Source organism: Ascaphus truei, chromosome 1 (assembly GCF_040206685.1).
Source record: "Ascaphus truei isolate aAscTru1 chromosome 1, aAscTru1.hap1, whole genome shotgun sequence".
NCBI classification, from domain to species: domain Eukaryota; kingdom Metazoa; phylum Chordata; class Amphibia; order Anura; family Ascaphidae; genus Ascaphus; species Ascaphus truei.
The window spans coordinates 508,859,318-508,884,064 of NC_134483.1; the positions used below are offsets into that span (position 1 = coordinate 508,859,318).

Sequence of the window (24,747 nt, forward strand, 5' to 3'; positions counted from 1 at the left end):
CGACAAAGGGATTTAAAGATGACGTCATGGTCACAGACAAATGTCAAGCGGCAAAGTGCCCGGCTGTGAGTTGCGGTGGCATTGGAGCGTTAGGGACAGTTAGGTCACGGCCGCATGACCGCGGCCAAGCATCCCATTGCGGCACAAGGTATACCAGGATGGTTTTCTAGGATTTTGCCATTTTTCCCCCATTGTACATATCCCGCAGTGATACAAAAATGTATGTGGGGTCTATTTACAACAGTCTCCTGGGGCATAATCAGTACATAAAACAGCATCATGTTTATTGCAAATCTTTTGGACTGGCTATGTCAATCTTTGCAGTTGGGAGACTTTAATAAACTAAATATTAGTATGTACATATTAACACATGTAAGCTTATAGGAAATGTGACTACAAGTACATTCAACTTTGCATTTGCTGCTGCAGCATTGATCGAAGACATGTTTTTTTCTTACATATAACATTGATCTTTGAGTTTTATATTCATTTAGATTTATTGTAATAATGTAAGAAGCTTCCCAACTTAAACTAGTGCAACAGTGGTGCAGAAAATAGTATTAGATTTATAAAAAGAAACACAACTCATTTAGTTTATCCTGATGGTTCAGTGGTGCCTACAGTATGAGCAAGCAATAGAACACTGTAGTTTGTTTCAGTTCCTCCCCATGGTAAATTCTGCATTGCAGGAGATAGACAACCTTGGAAAGAAACTCATACCGGCTTCTCTAACAAGTTAGGAAATATGACGCCCCAAAACAGGAGCTGAACAATTGGTGAACATGCTTTAAAGGTGCAGTTCCACCTAAACCAAACTAATGGAGCTGCTGGATGTAGGGGTTTAAATGTTAGTGCTTGATGCTTTAATTAAAAAAAAAAAAGATATATTTTCCCTGAGTGAGTACTCAGGGACAAGAGTTGTTGTTTAGTTTTTGTCCTCCAATCCAATGATACAGATTATGATTATGGGGGGTGGGGGTGGTAAAGAGAAATTGATACAGTTCTTAAAAGAAACAGAAGTCACAACACAGGAGAAACAAAACAACCTCCAAGTCTCAATAAACAGTGTTTGCAAATATTGCTATTGCAAATTTTAAAAAGAATTTAAAAATACCTATACGTCATTGATTTTATTTTTGCATAATTTATATGTAGCCCACTGAACCTTTCCCAGCTATTAGCTAATTATTGGTCTCCAGCAGAAGTTCAATTGTAGCCCTCATACATACAGAACAAACTGTTATGGAGAAAAAATATTACATTTCTTTAAACATAACGTTTCGGCTCACATTGGAGCCTTTCTCAATACTTTTTAAGTCTTGTGAAAGGCTCAAGAGTGAGCCGAAACGTTGATATGTCTAAATAAATGTGATATTTTCTCTTCAAGACCTGGTGTGACTGCTTCATGTTACCCTTTCATACTTACCTTTGCCGCACTCTGCACCCAGGCAGTTAATTTAACTTAAGTGGATGATGTATTTGTACAGACATCCTCTTTTTCTTCACTCAGGTTAGTAATTCAGGCTTATTTTTGTGGGTTACTTTTACTCCTAGGGTGCTTCTCTACTACATGCAAATGACATTATCAGCGAAGACTCCACAGCTATGCATTCCAATTCGATATAATAAAAGGAAGTAGCAAACCTAATTAGAAGGATAATTTACAAAACGCTTGTAGTAATTAATTAAAGGGCAAGAGCAGTAACTCCAGAAGTACCCATTACGTTTAATATAAAACCTTGCATGACTTTGATCAATCAAGGTCAATTGATTAGGACCATTGCTTCAAGCGATTGTAGACTATACTGTTCCTCTGTTACACATTTTAAGTATCTGAATGCTTCTTGAAGACATTCATTATGATATAAATGCATGTAATCATACTGCACTTTTAATAGGCATACCTAATGGCAAATGTAATAGGATGTGCAGTTAATGTTGTGTCTCTTGTTTGATTCTAATGGGGGGGGAAAATCCTGCAGGCAATATCGACTTTAACCATGTAATTCTGTAATAGGTTGAAGGCTCTTCCAGAACTGAAGAGTAAAACCATATGCAGGACATTATTTACTGTAACACGGTGACATTATGCTGCAAGGGAAGGGAGAGTTATTGAGATTGTTACCTACAGGTGTCCAATTGTTATAGCATAGATCAACCTTTTAGATATACTTCTACATACATTAATACATAACCAACATAAAACATACAAAGTGTTTGACCCAAAAAGCAAATATGAAATAAAATAACAGCCAATGAACAAATAGTAAAGTAGAATGATTTGCATGGAAATCTATTTAAAGCATTTTTTTAATGTCCCAGTCTCACCACACTTTTTTAAGTTATGTTTCCCAGTATAGCAATGTTACATTTATTTCCCTATTTCGGAGTAATTATTATTTACTATTATTAGTTTCCTATCTATATGACAACTGTAATGGGACATGGCATTTTATCTTTTGTAAATAAGGCAAAACAATATGTATCTCTTGAACAACCAGTATATATATATATAGTAATGGCAAAAAGCAGGGTTGCAGACCTGAAAGACATGTGAATGTGCTCACAAGTAATATTTTTATATGCTATACGTGGAGGGTTTTCAGTCACCTTTTCACCCACCATAGCCTAAATAATGTGTGGTGAAGACCTCCCCAACTCTTTAATTGCAAAGCCAATACAACCAACCTCACACTGGTGAAACCCACAAGGTCGAAACAGTCTGTCTATGAGCGGGTTCACTGGCGTTGCATCTCACCCCAGGCTATGTTTAAAAGTTTTGTTTAAAACAGCAAGCATTGGCTTACGGGTTCCATGTAATAAGGGATTTAAGACAACAGGTTGCAGTGGAAACACTGTGTGCTAGGTGATAATGGCAAAAAGCAGGGTTGCAGTCCTGTGAATGTGCTCACAAGTAATATATATTTTTTTGATGCAATGGAAATCACAAACTGCTCTTGTGTAAGCCTATGTACTGTACTAGCCTATGTACTGTACTAACTAAGAGGCAAAACATATAGTGAAGTGTATTGGTGCACACAACTGGGATGTGCAACAGGGAGACTTTAATAACCCCACTGTATTTATGTATGGGAGGAAAGGTGTGTTTGTGTGTTTGTGTTGGGAACGTATTCTATCTACATCACCCTCGGGACTTGTTTTTCTGGGTTCTGTATCTCAGGGAGGCAAAATTGCAGAACAGAAGTTTTAAGAAAACACCGAGGCAGAAAACATACCGACGCTTAAAACAAATAACTGTATACATATTTATGCATACTGTACAACCTGCCCATAGACAAAGGTATGTGACCTACAGTACTTACATATTGGAATCCTGTAGTATCCCTGGACATATTAGCTATGTTTTAAAAAAATGAACATGGGACAAATACGCCCACATTTCAATTGAAACATGCAGAAATAAAAGTCCTGTGACAGTAAAGTCACTCATTCTGCCAGTCTCCATGTTTGTGACACATTGTTTTTTGCTATTGAAGTAGAAAATGCGGCTGTTTAAAATTACAGTCTTCAAGTTCTATAATCCACTGTAAATCTCTTTGTTATAGTACAATTTGCTGAGGTTTATTGACCTCATGCAACCTACTGCAGTAATCCATCAGTCATTCAAACGAACCTGTGCATTTGTGCATGTGTTAGAAATCCTTCACCGTGTAAAGCAAAATCCGGAAGATCAGGGCATCCATTTCTTCAATCTTCTTTACATCATGCTTAACTTTTTCATTTTTTAATATAATTTCTAACAACACTTCAATGAAAAGACCTGATCCTACACCTACATGACCCATAATGGTTAGTAACATTGCATGGTAGGTCATTCTGTACCTGCAACCAAGTACTAAATAACAAATAGACAATGGTATTTTGCTGCTAGAATTTTAATAGAGTGCCAACCCTGGCTAATTTTGCTCTTGGATATGCTGTTTTGAATACACTACACATGCACAGTCGAATACCTTTGTAACAATCCATTTTTTTAAAATAATAATGTCATGTTTACATATGCAAAAATATTGTTTCAATATGATTAGCTGACAGTGCATTTGATTGAAGCCCAGAAATCAAATATACTTGCATGGATGTGTTTGCAGATTACGGTATAGGGCCTAAAAGTAATATTTAAGGCGTGTATTAGTGGTTCTTATCATTGAATAAAATGGTAAGGTTATAATAATAATAATAAAAAAACATTTTAATATAAATGACTAAATAAATAAGAATAGGATGGAGTATTTAGCTCTTTCTCGGTTCAAATAAATGACTCCAGACTCCAGACTACTAGCACCCATTTATCATAGAAAATAATACAGCACACTCTCTATTTTTCCCCACCAGGGTAATATGGTAATAATATCAACCTTTCTTACCCCCAATGCCAAAGAGATTAGCAACACTTTATGATGGGATACTGACCCCTCTGGAAGGCAAAAGGGTTCAGCAATTATTATTATTTTTTACAAAATAGGCCCATTCATACACCATGGGGCCGATGCAGTAACTTGCGAGAAGGCTGAATTTGGCTGTTTTATTGCGAGATTGGCATGTAGTATGCAGTTGATGGCGGTATGTGTGCGAGTTACCTGAAAAACGGCATATGCAATTGTTGCCGGAAATCAAGCGCTGGCGGGGTGGCGAGAATGGCTATTTCGCCATATTAAGCAGCACGCAGAATGCAGTAGATGCCGAGTAAGATCTCGGGGGTGCGCGGGAGAAACTCCTTGCGAGAAAAGCGCCAAAAAGCTGCGGCACCAACAAGCAGGCGAGAGCCGAAAATTTCAGCTGCTAGTGACATTGTTGTGTCATTGTACTGTTGCTGCTGGCAGCGCAGCTTCAATTGTATTACATGTCATTCAGAACCTGTTACATGGGTTGTTTATAATAAAATACATTATTAATGTTAGCCAAAGGTGTCTGTCTTGTGAATGACAAGAAGCAGGTATGTTCCTAAAACTATCTATTGAGGGACAGCGCTGTGAAAGCCTTGCTAATGTCACTAGCAGCAAGAAACACACTGCTGTGAGTAACAGAATGTAAGGTCAAACTATCATGAGGTGATTTTTTCATGTTCAAAAGTTGCCGCCAAATTCTCCTTCAATACAGATACATGAGGTCATCCCCCTCTTGCTGCATGCACGGGTTACAGTACACACAGCAACTCACTGACATGTACTGTAAGCTTTGCAACAGAGTCCAACACACAGACACAAATGTACATGAAATGTCACAAGTCACATGCACACATGTATCACCTCTTCACGTGTCAAAGAACAGAAGACACAACTGTAGCACTGCACCAGGTATGTTTCCAAAAGTATCTAATGAGGGACAGCAGTAAAAGGTTTGCTAATGTCAGTAACAGCAAGACAGTCACTACGGTGAGTAACTGAATGCTTTAAGCAAGAAGGAGGTTTTTTTTATTTATGTGCAGAGGTTGACGCCACATTCAAGTGAAATACGGATACATGCAGTCACCCGCCACTCACTGCAGGAACTCGCAACATGTGCAACTCACCATTGTATCTCACAATCGCTATTTACTGCATTTAGCGGCAAATTCCCGCCAAACACAGGAGATTTAAGCGCGCTGCCGACACACACATATCGCAAGTTACTACATCGGCCCCCATATATCCATGTTACTCTTCCTGCGTTCAGTTGGTTCATCAAGGACTGATGCTTTAATTAACACTAAAAAACACAAACCTCTCCAGTGCATTGGAAACTTGCCTCACGTTCCTCTTTTCTGTTTACCTAAACTGTCCCATTAAAATGCTTGAGACTTTTTATTACCCATCCAATGCATTTTATATATTCGAAAAGAATTGTTTCCTGATGTGTTTTTTTAAGTGATTAGCGTTCAGCTCATCCATTTTAATGGCAATATAGAATATTTTATAAGTAAGAGAAAGTGAACAATACCCACGAGTTAATACATTTTCTGCGTGTCCTTAAGGAATGTCCCCTTAAGTTAACCATTTGAGCACCAGTGCAGTGCAACGCGTTGTCAGGAGTTCCTGGCCCAGCATGCTTCCAGTTTTAAAAACGCAAACAGTAAATGTCTGTTTTCTATTTGCAATAGCTGAGCAAATTCTCCAACAATAGCAATTGAAAATATTTGCAGCTCCTTTATTTGAACATATACTAATGATAAAGACATCATCGTGTTAAAGTAGGAAAAATAAAGGCATATACACTTAAAAAGTAAACACCAATACTTAAAAAATAACCTTATTTGTTTTGTATTGGGAAACGCCTGTATTCATATCTGGGTTTTCAAAAAAAAAAATTTTTTATCTTGAACGCACCTGTTAAAACAGGCAAAAAGAGAAAATGTCAAACAAGAGCAATCAGTAATTACAAAGGGAATGCCAATTATCTTTTACCCTGAGGGTATTAACATTATCCCATAATACCAATAAAACATAAGGCCCTGTAACCTTAACATACATGTTGGACATTGTAAAGTTCTTCCCATTATTTATCCAGAACTTTTACGGTTTGTACCACACTTTAAATGCATTGTTAAAAAAAAACCCTCACAAATGTTACACCAACGTGGTTACAGTATGTTGAACTTCTGTACCTCTTTCCAAATTATCCTGCTACATTTCCATAATTGTAGGTCCATTACATTCTTCGCATGCTACTTAACGATTACAAGTTAAGTTCACCTATTAAAATGTACAAGAACATATAAGTCTAAATAGTCTGAAAGGCTTATTTTATGGACTTTTTTTTTTTTGCTTTGGATCTACAGTATAAGTAAGAGCCACTTGCAAACGTCGCTTGATTGTCATTAGATGATGGAATATACCCCCAAAACAGTACAAGGATTTCTTTGGATGATAAAAAAAAAAAAAAAAAAAAAAAGTTTAATCTCGGCATTGTGTTGTTTTTTTTTGCAGTGAACCCTAAGTAGAAGTTATTGCACGTCTTAAATTTAAATGCATAAAATCAAGTATTATATAAGTAGCGATATGTAGTTAATAAAAAATAAGCATGTAAAAAGTCCCGGCGCGTTACAGATTTCAAACAAGTCCAGTCATTTGCGATCTTAGAAAGGGAACTGAATTTGTAAAGGTGGCAAGGGGATAGTTTACCGCATTAGAAAACCCCACCAAAGGAGGGGAGATGTGTGATAGACTGAACCCCAAAGAACTGCCAGGAGAGTTTTCATGGTACAGAATGGGGACCCTTACTATCCTTTGAGAAGTGTGGGTGATGTTGGCAGCTTCTAAGTCAGCAGCCAGTTGCCTTTTCCATTTGTTCCTTCTGTTCTGGAACCAGATTTTAACCTGGGTCTCTGTAAGGTGGAGGGAGGCTGCCAGCCCTGCTCTCTCAGAGCTGCTAAGGTATCTCTTCATGTCAAAAGTGGACTCCAATTGGAAGACCTGACTTCTACTGAATACCGTGCGTGTCTTCTTCTTGCGAGAGGACCTCTGATCTGGAGAGTCCTGGTCGGTCTTCTCGTCATCTTTACATGGAAAGTCATCTCTTCTGTCTTCTGAACCATCTTTCTCATGCTTTCTGTAACCTCGGTGCTGCCTCCCAGCTGCCTCAGAGATCTCGGGAGAATCTCGGTCACTTGCTGAACAAGAGGGAGGAAACACAGGTCTTTAAAAAAAAAAAAAAAACACAAGTGAGAACAAGATTTAATTGCTGATTTCTCACAAGCTCTTTTGCATTTGTAATTTAATGAAGAACATACGTAATGTCTTTAGATCGCAGGGGATGAGTGGATCAATATATGTCTTGCTATTCAGTGTGATTATAGTGAATGCAGAAAAACTGGCCTCTGCAAATATATTCTCAATAGCAATCTGCCATACTGTACAATATTAATAATAGTAGTTTAAATGTATCTGTTTAGTTGCTGATAAAGGTTCCCCATCTTTTTTGATTACGTTATTGCTCACTACATGCATAAGACAGGATCAGTGAAGGGAAAAGCGCAACTCAGCTGACTTTTCTTTGCAGAAAAGTAGAGAAGGATATTGCAAGATGGAAAACAAATAGGATACGATATATAGAAAAACAATAAGGTAACTCAGAATGGAAGGAAAGTGAAATATGGCAGGAAAATTTACATTTATTTGAATATTATAATATTGCAATGTGAAGTGTAAAATATGTAATCACCAATAATGCAAAACATATACCAAAGAGTAATGCATGTTATACTGAAAGGTTTTAATATTTTGAGAATTTGGAACTATATGTCCATTTTCATTGGCTAATTCCTTAGTATTTTGGATTATTGGAAGTTTTGACCTGCTGAAAGATGGAACACATTAAGCAAAATGGTGCATAAATAATGATCCTTTTCTAATTTTTTTATAGAAATTCAGTATTGATAACAGCATATCATAAATAATATGTGTTTACATATTATGTACGGAAAAATCAAAGGGCGAAACTCATTTAAAAAGAGTAAACTAATTTGTTAATGTGCAGTAGTCTTTTAAAACTCAAATCAAAGTTTTTTTTTTAAATAAATCCCTTTCAATAAAATGTGAAGCGTTTTCGAGTGAGATATCACAATGCATGTATGTACGTTGTATGCCATATAAATAATGGGATACATGCATCTGCAAAATTCCGAAGCAGAATTCAGCTTACATTATGCAGTATATATATATAATATTATAAATTATAAATAATATTATATAAAAATATAACTATACACTGATATATATATATATGTGTGTGTGTGTGTGTGTGTGTGTTTTATTTTTATATAATATTATTTATTCTTATATGCTTATGTAAATGATTTTCTCTTCAAATAAGGTTACTACCAATATATAATAACTATATATACTATGTGGGATATGTTAACTTGCTATCATTTTATGTTTCATGATGCAGTTAGTTACGGAATAAAAGGCCTCACATTTTCTGCCAATCCATTCCTCGTCTAAAAAATGTTTCCCTGTTTATTCCTTATAGGTACGCCTTGTAAAATGACAAAGAATTGTATGTAAAAATATGGACTTTGAGATCAAATGTCAATCCGATTAACATACTTTAAGACTATTACTCCTGCTAACTGCTGAGCATCGTGGTGCATGATAATGATTCTTAGTAAGAAGAATTAGCCTATTAAAGTCTTAATCAATATTATGTGCAATCAAAACATTTCAAGCAGTAGTTGGAATATGAATATTATTGCACGGAGACCTCAATTGTATAAATGTGATTTTTTTTTTAAGTTCTAATAACTATCAGGGGCACAGACACCTTCAACTGGCTGCTCTTAGATTTAGCATTTGGGCATTGAATATTGAGGCAGCGAATGCACTGTACATCCATCCCGTAATATTATATGCACAAAATGACATACACAACAACAGTTTACATCTGCGAACTCACACTTCACACATATCTAGCTCAACATGTAGCTTCATTAAAATATATATAAAATCTATAACATTATTATTATTGTTATTTATTTTTCTGCAGGATGCTGAACCTGTACTCAAGGTATCTTCAAGTAACACTCACGACCCCCTCATTATTTTACATCTGATGAAGGCAGGAAACATGAAAGATTCATAGTATGCCAACTGGTCGATTGGACACATAAATAATATTCACAGAAAAAGCCTGTAATGGGCTGACACTTACTTTCCGGGCTAGTACATCCGATGTAAGTAGCTTGTGCTCTCCTGTACCACTCCATGCTGTTTTCCCTGGGAGGATAGCTCTGAGAAGTGTAGCTGAACGGGGAGACCTGACAACACACCGAAGTGCAATGGCTGCTGGCTACTCCGCTGGGCAAAGGCGGTTCAAGGAGGCCATGGCGCTTCTTGTCTCCCTTCACCTCGCTCCCCAACAGATTCTCGATGAAGAAGGAAGAAACCCTGGCCGAGGTGGCACTCTGGTTTTCCGTGGCTTCATCAGGCATGGTGGTGATTCACTGCTAAAGTCTCCCCACCCCTCCCCTCTTCCTGATGGAAGTGAGTGATGAGATAGAACCGGGCTATAGTGCACACAGATAATAATGTGCTCTTCTCCAAAGTGCTCTCTGGGCCAGTTTGCTGATTGCCTTCTGCTGCTCTGGTTACACAGATGGATGCAGTGCTTGGGTGATGGCTGATGTCTGAGCAATCGTTTCACATTGCTGCCTGGAAGACTTCTGCATACACAGATCTCTTAGGCGCTGGAGATCTGGGCACACACACCCACTCACACACAGACTCACACACACACACACACACAAATGATAATAACGAAATAAAAATGTCACAGAGTTAAACGTTTCACAGGCGGAAAGTTGGATCCTGCGATTGGACGAGCACGATAGGCAAATGGAAATTATTCAAGGAAAATAAGGAGAATTACTCTCGATGGAGTTCACTTCTCTGCTTAGTAGTTTGTGTGCCTTGGGGGCCCCCTAGAAGTGCCCTGTCAGTCAGGAGCTTTATTTAGGTCAATTAGGGAAGCAAATCAAACTGCAGGAAAGAGGGAGGCAAATGCTGGAATTCCCAGGAGTGGAGAGAGAAGGGGAGTTAAAGAGCTGGAGGAGAGAAGGGGAGGAGATGGAGTGAAGCAGAGGGGTGAGGTTAAGGGAGAAAAGGAGGACAGGCAAAATAGGAAAGGGAGAGACTGGGGTGTGTGGTAACAGCGAAAGAAGGGAGGAGGAGGAGGAGGAGAAGAGGCCAAGATATAGGAGGAAAGGCGGTTGAGCAGGTGAATGGGACAGAGAGGGGAGTTGTGAAATGCAATGCGTTTGACGCTCAGCATGAGGAGGATCTTTTATTATTGTGTGCATTTAAAATTAATTCGCCTCCCCTCATAAAAAAAGTATATTTTATTTGGGTGGTGTTTTGAGGTGCTGCCTATAGTTAAAGCTCAGACATGCCTTTACTGAATTTGGAAAGTATATGTTTTGTTCCATTCGTACACTTCTGAGACTCGGGACTGGATGTTGACCCCACCTTACTCTGTTCGGTTATCATTCACCAATGTCAGTTTGGGGTTTAGTAGTTTTGCTATCATCACGTCTGCTACAGATTTCGATTTTGGGGTACGGCTCTAAAGTCTATACTTTAAAAAAAAAGGACGATGCAAAGTTTAAACTAGAACATTTAACAAATGGCTATAATTTAATGCAGTGGCCAGCTAATATATTAGCAACTGTGGTGGCCTCTTTGTTCATTACTAATGGAGGCAAAGGCCAGGCACAATTGACCTGGGCACAGTCACCCGGCCCTCCTCCTTGCCCCCCTTTCAAAGAAACTAGCTGCCCTACTTCCCATCATCTTCTCCAATTTCATATCCGCTGCTTTCCCTTTTATTTGCTTTACCATACACATACCATATTATCTCCAAACACATTGTTTTCAGCCATTCTCTAGTGTTTGACATCAAGTCAGACAGAGTCTCCTATGAATACAATGTTTAGCCATTTTCCAATGTATACTGGTAAGGTGCCGAAGTGAATTGACCTTTTTTAATCTAGTTCCAGACTTCACGGTTATCGTTCAGGATATCCTTTTATTGTGAAGAAAAAAATATTTGTGCCATGGACTAAACGTGGTTAATACCATTCTTAAATGAACCATGGTGGTAATTTAAGAAAACCGTGGTGAAGCCCTTCACTTCCCCTAATATTTGCTCATTCTGTTTCTATGAAAGAGCTATTTAAGGTGCCCTAAGGCAGAATGTTCCCTGCAAGCTCTCTCCAGTCAGTCCTGTGCAAAGCGTGTCTAGTCATTTTCCCAGCGCCAGCCTCTTCCAGAGCTTCAACACATCTATTGAACTGAGTGAGAGATGTCCAGTCTAGCAGAAAACCAATCGCTTTTGACATTAAATGTTACACACTTCAACGGTTTTTTTTTCACATTATGTAAAGATGTCAGTCCGTTTTTGTGCCCAACTTTAAGCTGTTGGTTTTTAAGATGATTTATTCCTGCAGTGCTACTACACTGAAAAGATAGATGTTGTTTTATTAGGGCAATATTAATTTTATTCTCTGGGATAGGTGGGACCAGTTTAAAAGAGACACGTGAGACCTCAAGGATAAAACCCTGGAGCATGTAAGTAAATGCAATCCAAGCACAGTGCATCTGTAAATAGCACACGGAGGCATCTTTATGCATGATGTCTTTTAATACAAGATGTTGGTTTTACCATGAGGACCAAAGCCCCCTGTAGTTTACAGAGTTTACAGATTTTACCAAATATTTATTATTAATTCATGCTATGAATTCACAAGAGCAATGCTGTGGTAGTAACATTTTATTATGCTAAAATGTACCTGCTAAATGTTTTAAAAATGGCTTGGAACAAGGTTGTAGGATGTTGTTTAAAAACTTGTTTTCACTTAAAACATTATTTTAAAAAAAGTCTAAATTGCATCTTGATAACAAGCAACAACACAACAAGATGCTTGTTACAATATATAATGAGATAGTTTCCACTACGTTGGAAAATAGACAATGCAAAGTACTTTTCATTATTTTATAATCTAGAAATCAGTTTTTATAATCAAGAAAAAGTACAACATGTTATTTTTATGGCCTTGAAATGCACAGATATGGTTATGATTGGCTACAGTTTACTACAGAAGGGAAGGAGTGGAGTGTTTGAATCCGTTCTAAGAAGGGAGTTCAGAGTGCAAAGGAAATGCTATTAGACTAGAGCACTGTATGTCAAAATAGCACAAACATACCCAAAGTATCAGAAATAACAAAATATGCAAATGCAAAAACAATATTTTGTCCTACTCATTTGTTTACGAATCACAGAACAGCCACTCTACGTAAAACAAAATTCAAACTTGGGGAATTTCTAAGCTGTAAATAAATACATATACATTAAATATCTAATCGAATACATATGCAAGAGCATCTAAATGGTAACATACCCACGTGATTTTATTTAAATAATATAACAATTTGCTTAAAATAATTGCTTGATGGTTTAAAATCTCGTTGCCTATTTTTTAAGAGATTTTAAGATGCATGTATTATTATTTTCATTTGAACATGAGACTAAGACTGTGCTGACATATATTGTATATACACATAATACTATCGTAAAACAATATTGGACAATATGTCAATTACTTTCTTACACCTGACATTTATATGTAACAACATATTACACATCGTATACATATTTTAGTACCGTTTATTAATTAAGTCATATAGTAATACTAATAATAACATTAATAATACACGCTTCTTTTTTTTTTTTAACAAACATTGGAGATTTGCCTTTTAATCTAAACGTAACATAAACGATCACCTTAAATATTCATTTCAAGAATCATAGACTGTAATGAAATTTGCAACAAAACACTATGCAGTCAAAAGATGCAACATATTGGTGATTATGGATATTGATAAATGGAGCTGTAAGAGATTTATTACCTTGAGACTGAGCCCATAAAGTCTGTGATTCATCATACTTTTTCGAGCAGTGGTAAACGTTAGAGTTTCTTGGATAATTGTTTACATGTGCAAATGTACTGTAATGCACTGGGAATATTCTATCAATTTTCTTTAAACATCTGAAAACAGTGAAGACATGGTGGTTCCTTATTGCTTTAACACACCACCTGAAAACAAGAAAATAGGCACACTTGCTCTTTCACTAGTTGCATGTTAACTTCCAGCACAAAGCAATTTGTAGACATGATCTTGAAAAATGCTAAATTCGGGAATGTCAACGATTATTGCATAATGTACCATATAATCATATGTGATATTATTTGTGGTTCGCGATGGTGCTCTGTTAGAAGACGCAAGATTTTGCCATGGTCACTCTGATTTTGCATTATTCTGCAGATGTTTTATATTGCTCTAAATATTGTTTAATATCTCACATTCAGTAATGATGCTGGAGAAATTATAAACAGCAAATGTGAGAACTGTTATTTTGTGCCTTCACATATCTCCAGCAATGACAAAACCTATCAATGTCCAAGCTGGAAAAGATAGTCCATTAGATCACATTCCTCATATGTTGGTAAAAATCTATTTGATTGCTTTTCCAGGATTGAAGAGTAAAAAAAAAAACCCCATGCATCTGAAAATGGGATCACACATTGCATATTATATGGCATTCATGCTGTACTCAGTTATCACAAAGCATTTCCTGCTTCTATCATTCAATCCATACATATCTTATATTACTGTAGCTTTTGCTTTAGAGATGTACAATTGTACTGTACCTTGAATATGCAATTCTACACAATCAAAAATATCAATCATAACTCCCCTTTATGCTTACATGAAAGACATTGTGCATAATTCATAAATAAATGTATTTTTTGGTTAATATGCAATGTTCTAAAAATAAACAAATCAATAAAACAAATTTAGTCATTCACTAAATGGCAGTAGATGTTCAGCTTAGACTAAGAGGCAGATCCTTAGAAGGTCGCTAATTTTTTAATGTTCTGCTATCTCAATGTAAACGTATCCATACCCGTAACACATATCCCCAAAGGTGCTAACTGCAATGATGTCCTGGCATTTTCCTTAAAAATAAAGTGTCCTTACATTTTAACAGACGATTGGCTTAGTCATATGCAAATCATATGGTAATGAGCAGTTTACCAAACAATGGAAATCCCCAAACATCCATTCATGTTGTCACATGATAATAAGGCTATGAAATTTAGCACCTCCCTGAAGCAGCCCTTACTCACTTCCAGACTATGATTATCATTGGGTTATTTCTTGGAATAGCCTAAAAGAAATATATTGAGTATAGGACTTAAAGCAGCAATACAATATCCTGACCCCTTTCCCCCCTTCTTTTTATATGTAAAGAATGTGACAATGTATAATTCTACATTCTTACCTAAGGCTGCGTCCATATAGGGGGGAGCCGTGCTCCTCTGCGCTGAAGCTGAGGCTCGTCTGCGCAATCAGGAGTGATTGCATGAACTAGCAGACGAGCCAGTGTGCGTGATCGGAAGGCAGGGGGAGGCGGGGCACTAACGTCACTGGGCCAATAGCCCGCGAAGCGCCGACGTCAATGTCACAGCGCCGACGTCACGGCGCCGTGACGTTGACGCTGCTTTGCTCTGATTGGAGTTTTTCAGCCGACAGCGCGCTCAGAAACAGGTTCTGCTGTCGGCTGAAAATCCCTGTGCCTCAGCACGCCTGCGGACGCTCGCGGGAGCCCCCTCTCAAGACATCCTCATCGAGGATGACGGGGCTCATCGTGGAGCATTAGCATGGCTCAGCGCTGACTGTCCTTCTATGGACACAGCCTAAAATGACAATCGACTGGTGCTCCTGAAATTAATCTGTAAAAATCCTGATTGTGGCATAATGAAATGGTTGCTTTCTAACATTGTCTTCTGTTTGGAACACAACAACATATCTGTTTGTGATACTTTGTTGCCAAAGTGCAGAGCTAAAAATGGTGGGTGCCAGAACCTGTTTCTAAAGAGGAAGTGGATATGAGTTTCTAAATGGTTGCTGTAGCAATCAAAGGATGATCCTGCGTGACACTCTACATCTTCCCTCACTCGATATCCCCTTTGGATCAACCGTTGCAGCCTGACATTCATTTGGCAGCGAATCTGCCGCCATCCGTTTCATCACTCGGCAGAGCCTGGGCCAGACGAATCTGCGGCCACGACCTCACAGCTGCCACTGCACATGCGCAGATTGGACCGGAGAAGGAGGCGAACGCCACAGACTGGAGAGGTCTGTTACCGCACGAACAGGAGAGCTCCACGCCCAGGAACACATGCCAGAGCCAGCAGCTGTTCATCCATAAGAGGGGATACTCTTTGATATATCCATCGCATAATACCTCCTTGCCTCTGGTAAGCAGGTACCTTCACTCGAGCATGAGTGTCCTGTTGGGACCTTTTTTATATGTATTTTATCCATGATATGTCTTAATTAAATGTGTTTATATTATTAATTGTCACCTGTTGTTCTCAGCGTTTGTCTTGTATGTTATTGTTTGTTATATGTTGGTCTATTGTCTTTTGCAGTATTATGCTATGATTTTTTATTATCTTTTCATGTACCATATCATCACGTGGAGCACCTCACTGGAGGGGCACATCACTGATACTGGTTGTATATTGACATTTATATTAATATTTATCCTAATATAGTTGTCATTAGTGCAGAACGCCATAGATATAACTTTCTTTCCCAATCAAAGGATGATCAGTACATTATAAAAATCATTAAAAATGGCATCAGGAGTTTAAAAAAAATACAGACAGTATTATCTAATACTACAGAACTGATTTCTTAAAAAAAAATAAAATAAAAAAAAATATATATATATATATATATATATATAGTTTTTGAAGCAAAAAGTGGCACTGTGTGCTCATTTGCATGTCATTTCCCAGAATCCCTTGCTGCAGTGGAAGTGCTGTGTGCTGGGTGATAATGGGGAAAGGCGGGGTTGCAGACCTGCCTAAGACATGCAAATGAGCATACAGTAATATTTCCATTTGCTATATATATACATACAGATAGAGGCAGCTGGCACTCCAAATACAATAAAATGGTGTGGTCCATGTTCTATAGATATAAACAACCAAAAAAAACCTCAGGATACCCTGAGGATGGTCCTTCCTGGACCGAAACGTTGGATATGTTTGTGCTGTATACCATCTGAATACAGGTTTTTTCTTTGCAACTTATCACTGTGCTGTCCTTTGTCTGCTCGTTTAGGGTTGACCACTATATATATATATATATATATATATATATATTAGAGAAAAAGAGAAAAGAAGCGCCCGATCCTTGTGTAAAATCAGATGAACAAAGTTTTAATATCTCATGGACAAGACAAATGCACACTTACAATTTGTCTGATAAAATAAAGCATGTTATGGGACCTGCCATGCACCAACTGAGGACTCCTCGGTCTCTTCTTTGTGTGTGAGTGTCAGTATTGGCTCCAAAAAGGATGTTACTGTCAGCTGCTGTCTCCAGGGGAGTAATCCTTAGTGTTTGTTAGCACTTAATCTCCACATGCAGCTGCCATTTAGCCTTTCTTCTCACACTTGAAACCGGAAAAAAATCTTCAGGCAAGTCCTTGCCTCCTCACGCTGGTGCTGAGAGCTGCCCTGTCACTGTAGGCTCACTGCCAGATATCCCTACGCGTTTCTTCCGACTCTGCGGATTTCATCAGGGGATGTATAGTATATACATAGTATAGTATAGTGTGTGAAGGGCGCTGTCTATATTTTCTGTCACATATATATATATATATATATATGTGTGTGTATATTATAGCCCAGCCCTGATGAATTATCCGTCGTAAAGCAGCAGTTTATGATTTACAATCATCTCTTGCTACAACATTAAGCAAATAATTAGTATGAATAGCTATCACCTTACCTCTCTCAAACATCTTCTCCTTTCTCATTATACAACAGTAGTCTAAAATCATACATACCTATAATAGCTTAGAAAGATTTGAGCTGTGTTGTAATGATAATACTTTTGGTTGACAAGTAATGAAAATTTTGAACACAAATGATGCTCCTATAGCCCTATAGCCCATGTCTAAATACCAATAAAAAGTGTAGTACCATAGACAAGGTGTAACATTTTGATTATCACCATGCAATTAAAGCTCCAGTTCAAGCGATATCCTACATGTGTTTTTTTTAAAATAAATCAGTTCTGTACTATGAGAAAATACTTCTAGCATTAACAAAAATATGTGAAAGACATTTTTAATGTATTATAATGTTACAAGCATTTTTTGTTTCTGTAGCAACCATTTACAAAGTCACATCCCCTTCCTCTTCTGAAACAGGCTCTGGCACATCCCTGTTTGAGCCCTGCCCTTTCTCTAGCAGTGGATCTAAGGAGTGCTTGGTCACATGATCTTCCCCACAAAACTTTGCATCTTTGGTCCTCTTCTGCTGCACTGACAGGGATTTTGTGAACCCCCGAGCCAAATCGTCGCCGATTGATTACAGGAGAACTTAGATCAAACAGCAACTTAGCTAATCACTTGTCAATGTATAGATTGTATTGATGCACATATTGAACATAATTTGTTTTTGTTTTTAAACAGTAGCTTGAACTACTGCTTTAAAGGGCTGGATGAAGGAATAAAAATGAATCAATGACAAGAATATATAAGTTCAGTTTTACATTTTTGTATGGAGAAGGAGTGGCTCAGTGAGTGAAGACAGTGACTTTGGAAACAATGACACAGAGTTTTAATCAATTCCTGGTGTCAGCTCCATGTGACCATTGGGCAAGTCACTTTATACCCTGTGCCTCAGGCACCAGAAACATAGATTGTAAGCTCATCTGGACAGGGACTGTGTCTGTAAATATCCTATGTGTTGCGTACCACACACTGTACTGTAATTGTGATGCGCTTTGAGTCCCATTGGCAGAAAGCGCTAAATATGAAATAAATGTATTATTATTATTACCTATGGAGGTCGTAGGCTACACAATGTTGATCAGTATTATTATTAATAAATAGAAAATTAACTGGTGCAATGTGCATGGTATGCTCACATGTTAACCTCTTCTGTGCCAGATAAGCACTGCAAGCGTTGGAAAATCTTCCAGCACTCAGGGTGTTAGCAGAAGCCATAAAGGGTATGTCAATGCCCTTTCAATCAGAATCCTTCTTGTAATAATATGATACGAGATATAGCAGACAAATAGTTGGATGAATAAACTGCTTTGCAAAAGTAGTGTAGAGTATAGTTGTCGGGAAACTATGTCACAGGTTAACCTGAAACATTCAGCTACCTACATTTTAGCTTGAAGCTGTTTTGTTTTAATGTGGAAATCATTATACCTGACAGGTTTCAGTTTCTACAAAATATTTATGATACAAATGATCCATGTCATTTTCAGTTTTCAGATGTAAAAGGACCTTTACAAACCACATAGAGTTTGTCTGAAGTTGAAAAAAAAAAATCATAATTAGGCTCTAAATGCATTAACATGTTGTCCATTCACAGAAGTTAAGAATCCATATATTTGTGTTTAAAAGTGTAATATAGATCGGTTATTATTTAAAAAAAAATCCTGATCTTTGTCCAGAAACTGCGCTGTGCTCTTAAATAGTCGATGATGGGAATTCCAAGTCATATATCCATTTGGATTACTTCTGTATCTCTATCTATCTATCTATCTATCTATCTATCTATCTATCTATCTATCTATCTATCTATCTATCTATCTATCTATCATGCATAACTGCAATGTTGTAAAGAGAAATATGGATTTATACTAAACACATGCTTCACACTGTGATGTTCAGCTGGAAGGGAAAATGAGAAACAGGCACATAATGCTCAATTCAACATAGCTTGAGGGCAAGCTCCTGTTCCCAAAAGATCTGCCACTTCACTTCTGACCATGGCATTCCTCCATACTAGTCTGGGGAGGTGTGGAGGGGGAACAACATCTGAAAGATGGGAATCTGTGTTTTCTGTTAACCAAACAAATGATGACAATATGATTAGCCTTGATCTTCATGGATATTTTTTGGAATGAGGAGAAAAATAAAACATGTAGAAAAACAATGTTTTATCACTGTGTGGTCAGATTATTAGGCCATGTAATTACTTTTTGTTTTTGTTTTTTGCATTTTTACTGTGCCCAGATGCAAACATAGGACACAACTACAGCAAATAGAACAAATGAAAAATACTGAGTTTTATGGAATAATCTTTTATTTTTTTAATCTGGTGCATGTTTCACTACTTTTGCTAGAGTAACACACTTTGATAAATAACCTCACATGCATTACTTTCTTTAAGTTTAATGACATTTGTTATTATCAAATGCACTGGAAGACCAAAATATTTACCCAATGGATCTGTTCACTAGTCTTGGCATATGACCTCTCAGAGGCTAGTATTTGCCAACGTGCTTCTCATAGAAATCAGCCCATTTACTCATCAGAAAGTAGGCTTCTGAAAAGCATGTTTACTCTGCTCATATCTTTGTTTGGATCAAAGTTTGACACTTGTTCTACAGAAGTGGGTAGGTCCACCATCATGTAAGGAAAGTAAGTACAATTTTGACTTCATGATCTGCCAAAAATTAAGAATTTTTTTTTCTGCAGCAAAGACTCAATAAATAAAGTCCTAACTAAGGACTTGATGTCAATGGCAGTTTTCGTGCAGGACTGCTGAATGGGCACCATCACACTTTAATGCATAACTTCCTGGATGGAAGATGGGAAACAAAGCATGTTCCCTTCTTTCCAAATAACATAGCTTAAACACCATATTCCTGAAATTGTGGAATGGATCACATCTTTGGTAGGATGTTTTTTTAATGAAAATCTTGGAAAAGCAAACAGGCAAGTAACAAGATGCTTATGCTGGAATTTGCCTTTAAAAGGTTGATCATGTGTTTGAGATGCCTGATGAAGAGAGTGTGGATCTAATTTTGTTATTATTATTTTTAATCAACGTATTTTGCACATGCAAAATAGAGATAATTAAGTCCAGTTTACTTATCCTAATTTACTTGGGTGAATAGGATGATACATTTTGTAGGAGCGAACTGTGATTTGCGTATACAAAATCATTTTTCACCTTTAGGGAATTTAACCCTCAAAATGCTGAATTTGTTTTTTTTTGTAGAGATAGCATTTTGAACAATAACCAGCTGATGTGAATGATTAGGGAAATAAACAATTTTTATTGAACATTTTGACTATCACTTTTTAAAATTCAAGAAAGATCAAAAAGGACAGACACTTAGAAATATACCTTGTACGGTAGACAGTTGAAGCACATGTGGTTGTAAATTGTTTGTCTTTATGCATATTAACAGGTTTGAGTGGACCCGTGGAAAACATGTACTTTGGCGACACCGGTACCTTTTATGATAGAGAGTTTTTGTCACTTTTTTTTACTAACCCTAACCTTATTTTTGACATTTGTAATCATCGCCTTCACAATGCAACATCAGTAACCATGCTGAAACAGATTAATCCAGATTGACGAAACTGCTGTCTTTTAATGTTCTTCCACATCAGACAAAAGTTCTAGATCAGTGGTGGCCAACTCCAGTCCTCAAGGGCCACCAACAGGTCAGGTTTTAAGGATATCCCTGCTGTAACACAGGTGGCTCAATCAGTGGCTTAGTCTTTTATTGATTTCAACAACAATATGGCATCCCTACCTCACACGCTCTCCCCTACAATCTGTTAAAAATGCTGATTCTCAAATCATCTCCTTCTCCTCCTAAAATCTCTCTTCTGGCTTCCTGTTAATTTCCGTATAGCCTGAGTCCCCCTTGTCCCCCATCTGCCCCCTACCTCTGGCTGCAGCTGCGTCTGGCAGCGGAGGCTGGGGGTGGGGCGTGGGGAGGTTGCGGCAGGTGACCCGGTCTCCGGAGGCTACCAGCGGCTAACCTTGCAGGGCACCGTGAGATGCCGAACATGCGCAGTGTAGGTGCATGAGGCGGCCATAGCAGGGAAGGTCCTCCGGGGGGTCCCTGCCGCTGCAGCTCCACATGGCGTGAACCAGCCAGAAGGGCTACAGTATTCTCCCTGCTGAAGATATAGATACTTTTCGCGCGCTAAGAGCACGCCAGTCGGAGCTGGAACCAGGATAGGGTAGGTTGTGTGTGCACGGCGTCTGTGACCCCTGCACTAGGCCAGAGACCCCCTTAGGCCCCAGGACCACTTAGCTTGTGGTTGCTGCAGGGACAGGCCCAGTAGTTAGGGACACTGCCCCTGTAGTACCAGTGTGAGGGACCCAGCCAGGATGCGGTGGCGAACTTGCGATCCAGTGATCTGGGACCAGATCACCATACTGAGAGAGAGACTATTACTGTGGGACACTCCAGCTGGACACCACCCAACGTGGAGGCGGACTCGTCACTGATGACGAGGGAGTGAGACCGGGTGGCCCTTTGTCAGCAGCCGATGCTACCGGGTGCTGGAGTACCCGGCAGGTATCAACAAGTGCACCAACTTCCCACACATTAGTTGTGCGCTGTCTCCCTCATTAGGTGGGTTGCTCTTGTGGACACCAGGGTGGTAATGCACCACACACACCATAGCCGAAATATCTCCCAGGGGGTTGGGGAACGTGCACTACATATGTATAAACAACAGAATTATGTACATCTCCTTTAAGGCTCTACATTCCCTTGCACCGGATCTAGTTACACATTTACTCATCCATTACACTCAACCCTAGGATGTTTCACCTTGGCACCTTTCTAGAGCCCTCTCATGTCTTAAAATTTTTTCACTCATCTCTTCCTACCTATGGAACTCTTTTTCTAAATTAGATTTGTTTACATTAGAAAAGAGTCGGCTAAGAGGGGATATGCTAACTATATACAAATATATTCGGGGACAGTACAAATAGCTTTCAAATTAAATATTCATCCCAAGGGCAGTACAAAGGACTCAGAGTCATCCCTTAAGGTTGGAGGAAAGGAGATTTCACCAGCAACAAAGGAAAGGGTTCTTTACATTAAGGGCAGTTAAAATGAGGAATCCATTACCCATGGAGACTGTGATGGCAGATACAATAGATTTGTTCAAAAAAAGGTTGGACATCTTTTTAGATGGGAAAGGTATACAGGGATATACCAAATAAGTATACATGGGAAGGATGTTGATCCAGGGATTAATCCGATTGCCAATTCTTGGAGTCAGGAAGGAATTAATTTTTCCCCTTAATGGGGTTTTTTGTTTGCCTTCCTCTGGATCAATAAGTAAGTATAGATATAGAATAAAATATCTGTTGTCTAAATTTGTTATGGCAGATATTATAGATATGTTCAAAAAAAGGTTGGACATCTTTTTAGAAAGGAAAGGTATTAATGGATATACCAAATAAGTACATGGGAAGGATGTTGATCCAGAGAGTAATCTGAATTTTTGGAGTCAGGAAGGAATTTATTTGCACTCTTATGAGATATTCTTGGATGATAATTCACTGGGGTTTTTTGTTTGCCTTCCTCTGGATCAATATACTTTAAGTACGGATATAGCATAAAGTATCATGTCGTCTAAATTTAACATAGGTTGATCTTGATGGACCTACAGTATATCTTTTTTCAATCTCATCTACCATGTAACTATGTAACCATGTAATTATGTAATATCCAGCAAGCACTTTCTCTTTACATTTTGAAAGCCCAGCTAAAAATTCACCTCATAAAAAAATAATTTCTTTAAACTATTTGGGCCAAACCTGACTCCAGAGGCACTTGACCTCCCTGACTTGCACTTTAATAAATACACGTTTACTCTTATTGCATCTGTACTTCTCCCATCTTACCACATTTATTGTAGGCGCTTCGAGTCAGGGCCTTCCGGTTTTACAAATTTACAATACAGGGAAATAAATGACAAACACCACATACACTGTTGATTCTATATACAGTATAAATGTAGCAAAAGTTATTGCTCCCCCTGGCACATTATGGTGGGATATAATTAGCATGATCACTGCCATTGAATCAGATGAAACCTCTGTGATATTCTGCATTATAATGTGATATGTTGAGTTATCAATGGGAGATATGAAGTCTGCTACATCTATAAATAAAACTATACATACAGGTACAGTATTCTATACTATACCTATATAAATGGACCTTTCTATAGCGAGTTTTGTATAAGCTTTACATCTATTTATGCACCCCCCTTTTCCAGCTGCGGGATTAACCCACTTTGACTGAGATATTAGCAGAACAAGAACATTTTTTTTAAATTTATGAGGATGAAATAATATCCTAATTGTAAAGAAGAGAGTCAGTAGATAAACTAATAACAGATACATATGGATAAATACAGATTTATTTATTTTATTTTACCACAGTGCCATCTAGAGGATATACATGAAGTTCTTTTAATTACGTGTAACAAAAATAACAATATGTTCAAGTTAAAATTCACATTTCTTTAAATATTTTAAATAATGTTGTAATTAACATTTAGCATTACACATTAGGGTTTGAACCAAGGTGTGCTTGTTTATATATATATATATATATATATATATATATATATATATATATATATATATATATATATATATATATATATATGCAAATATAGCTGTATGCTCATCTGCATGTCTTAGGGAGGTCTGCAACCCCGCCTTTCCCCATTATCACCCAGCATACAGCACTTCCACTGCAGCAAGGGATTCTGGGAAATGACATGCAAATGAGCACACAGTGTCACTTTTTTCCTCAATAACCATTTTTAACATGGTTCCCTATAGGCATAAGCTTGCTGCATGGTCACAGCTTTGAGCACAGCCAGGGTTAAGGTGCATACCCAGAAAACCACCCACAGACAGCTGTTTCGACCTTGATGGGTCTCATCAGTGTGGGGTTGGATTTACTGGGAATGCAAGAGAGGCTATGGGATAGGCTAAACCATAATACTGAGTTAAGTTATGGTGAGTAAAAAAAGTGACAAAAACCCTCCACAGGAAAGCAAATATGCAAATATAGCTGTATGCTCATCTGCATGTCTTAGGGAGGTCTGCAACCCCGCCTTTCCCCATTATCACCCAGCATACAGCACTTCCACTGCAGCAAGGGATTCTGGGAAATGACATGCAAATGAGCACACAGTGTCACTTTTTGCCTCAATAACCATTTTTAACATGGTTCCCTATAGGCATATACAGTTTTATATATATATATATATATATATATATATATATATATATATATATATATATATATATATATATATATATATATATATATATATATATATATATATATATATATATATGTGTGCAGA

General features: G+C 37.8%; 1 protein-coding gene and 1 long non-coding RNA gene across 4 annotated transcripts in view; one reads left to right on the forward strand and one right to left on the reverse strand.

Moving 5' to 3' along the window:
* Positions 1–6,738: 6,738 nt before the first annotated feature.
* HMX1 (H6 family homeobox 1) lies at positions 6,739–10,629 on the reverse strand. The gene is made up of 2 exons (XM_075570079.1): positions 9,646–10,629; positions 6,739–7,606 (listed from the first exon to the last, which is right to left on the reverse strand). The coding sequence occupies exons 1-2, from the start codon at positions 9,923–9,925 to the stop codon at positions 7,047–7,049; spliced, it is 840 nt and encodes a 279-aa protein (XP_075426194.1). The 5' UTR covers positions 9,926–10,629; the 3' UTR covers positions 6,739–7,046.
* LOC142465798 (uncharacterized) overlaps positions 10,196–24,747 on the forward strand; it is a 128,205-nt gene continuing 113,653 nt past the window's right edge. For 2 of the 3 annotated variants that reach the window (XR_012787982.1, XR_012787979.1), the window contains exon 1: positions 11,055–12,059. This is a non-coding gene — a long non-coding RNA (uncharacterized LOC142465798). Of the gene's footprint in view, positions 10,711–11,054; positions 12,060–24,747 lie in introns of those variants that run through there. The other variant, XR_012787980.1, reaches the window with a different exon arrangement.

Excerpts from the sequence above, each read along its gene's own strand:
- HMX1 (XM_075570079.1), bottom strand. The coding sequence starts at position 9,925 with ATGCCTGATGAAGCCACGGAAAACCAGAGTGCCACCTCGGCCAGGGTT. Across the intron at positions 7,607-9,645 it reads CGGATGTACTAGCCCGGAAA|CAAGTGACCGAGATTCTCCC; the intron begins GTAAGTGTCAGC and ends CCTCTTGTTCAG.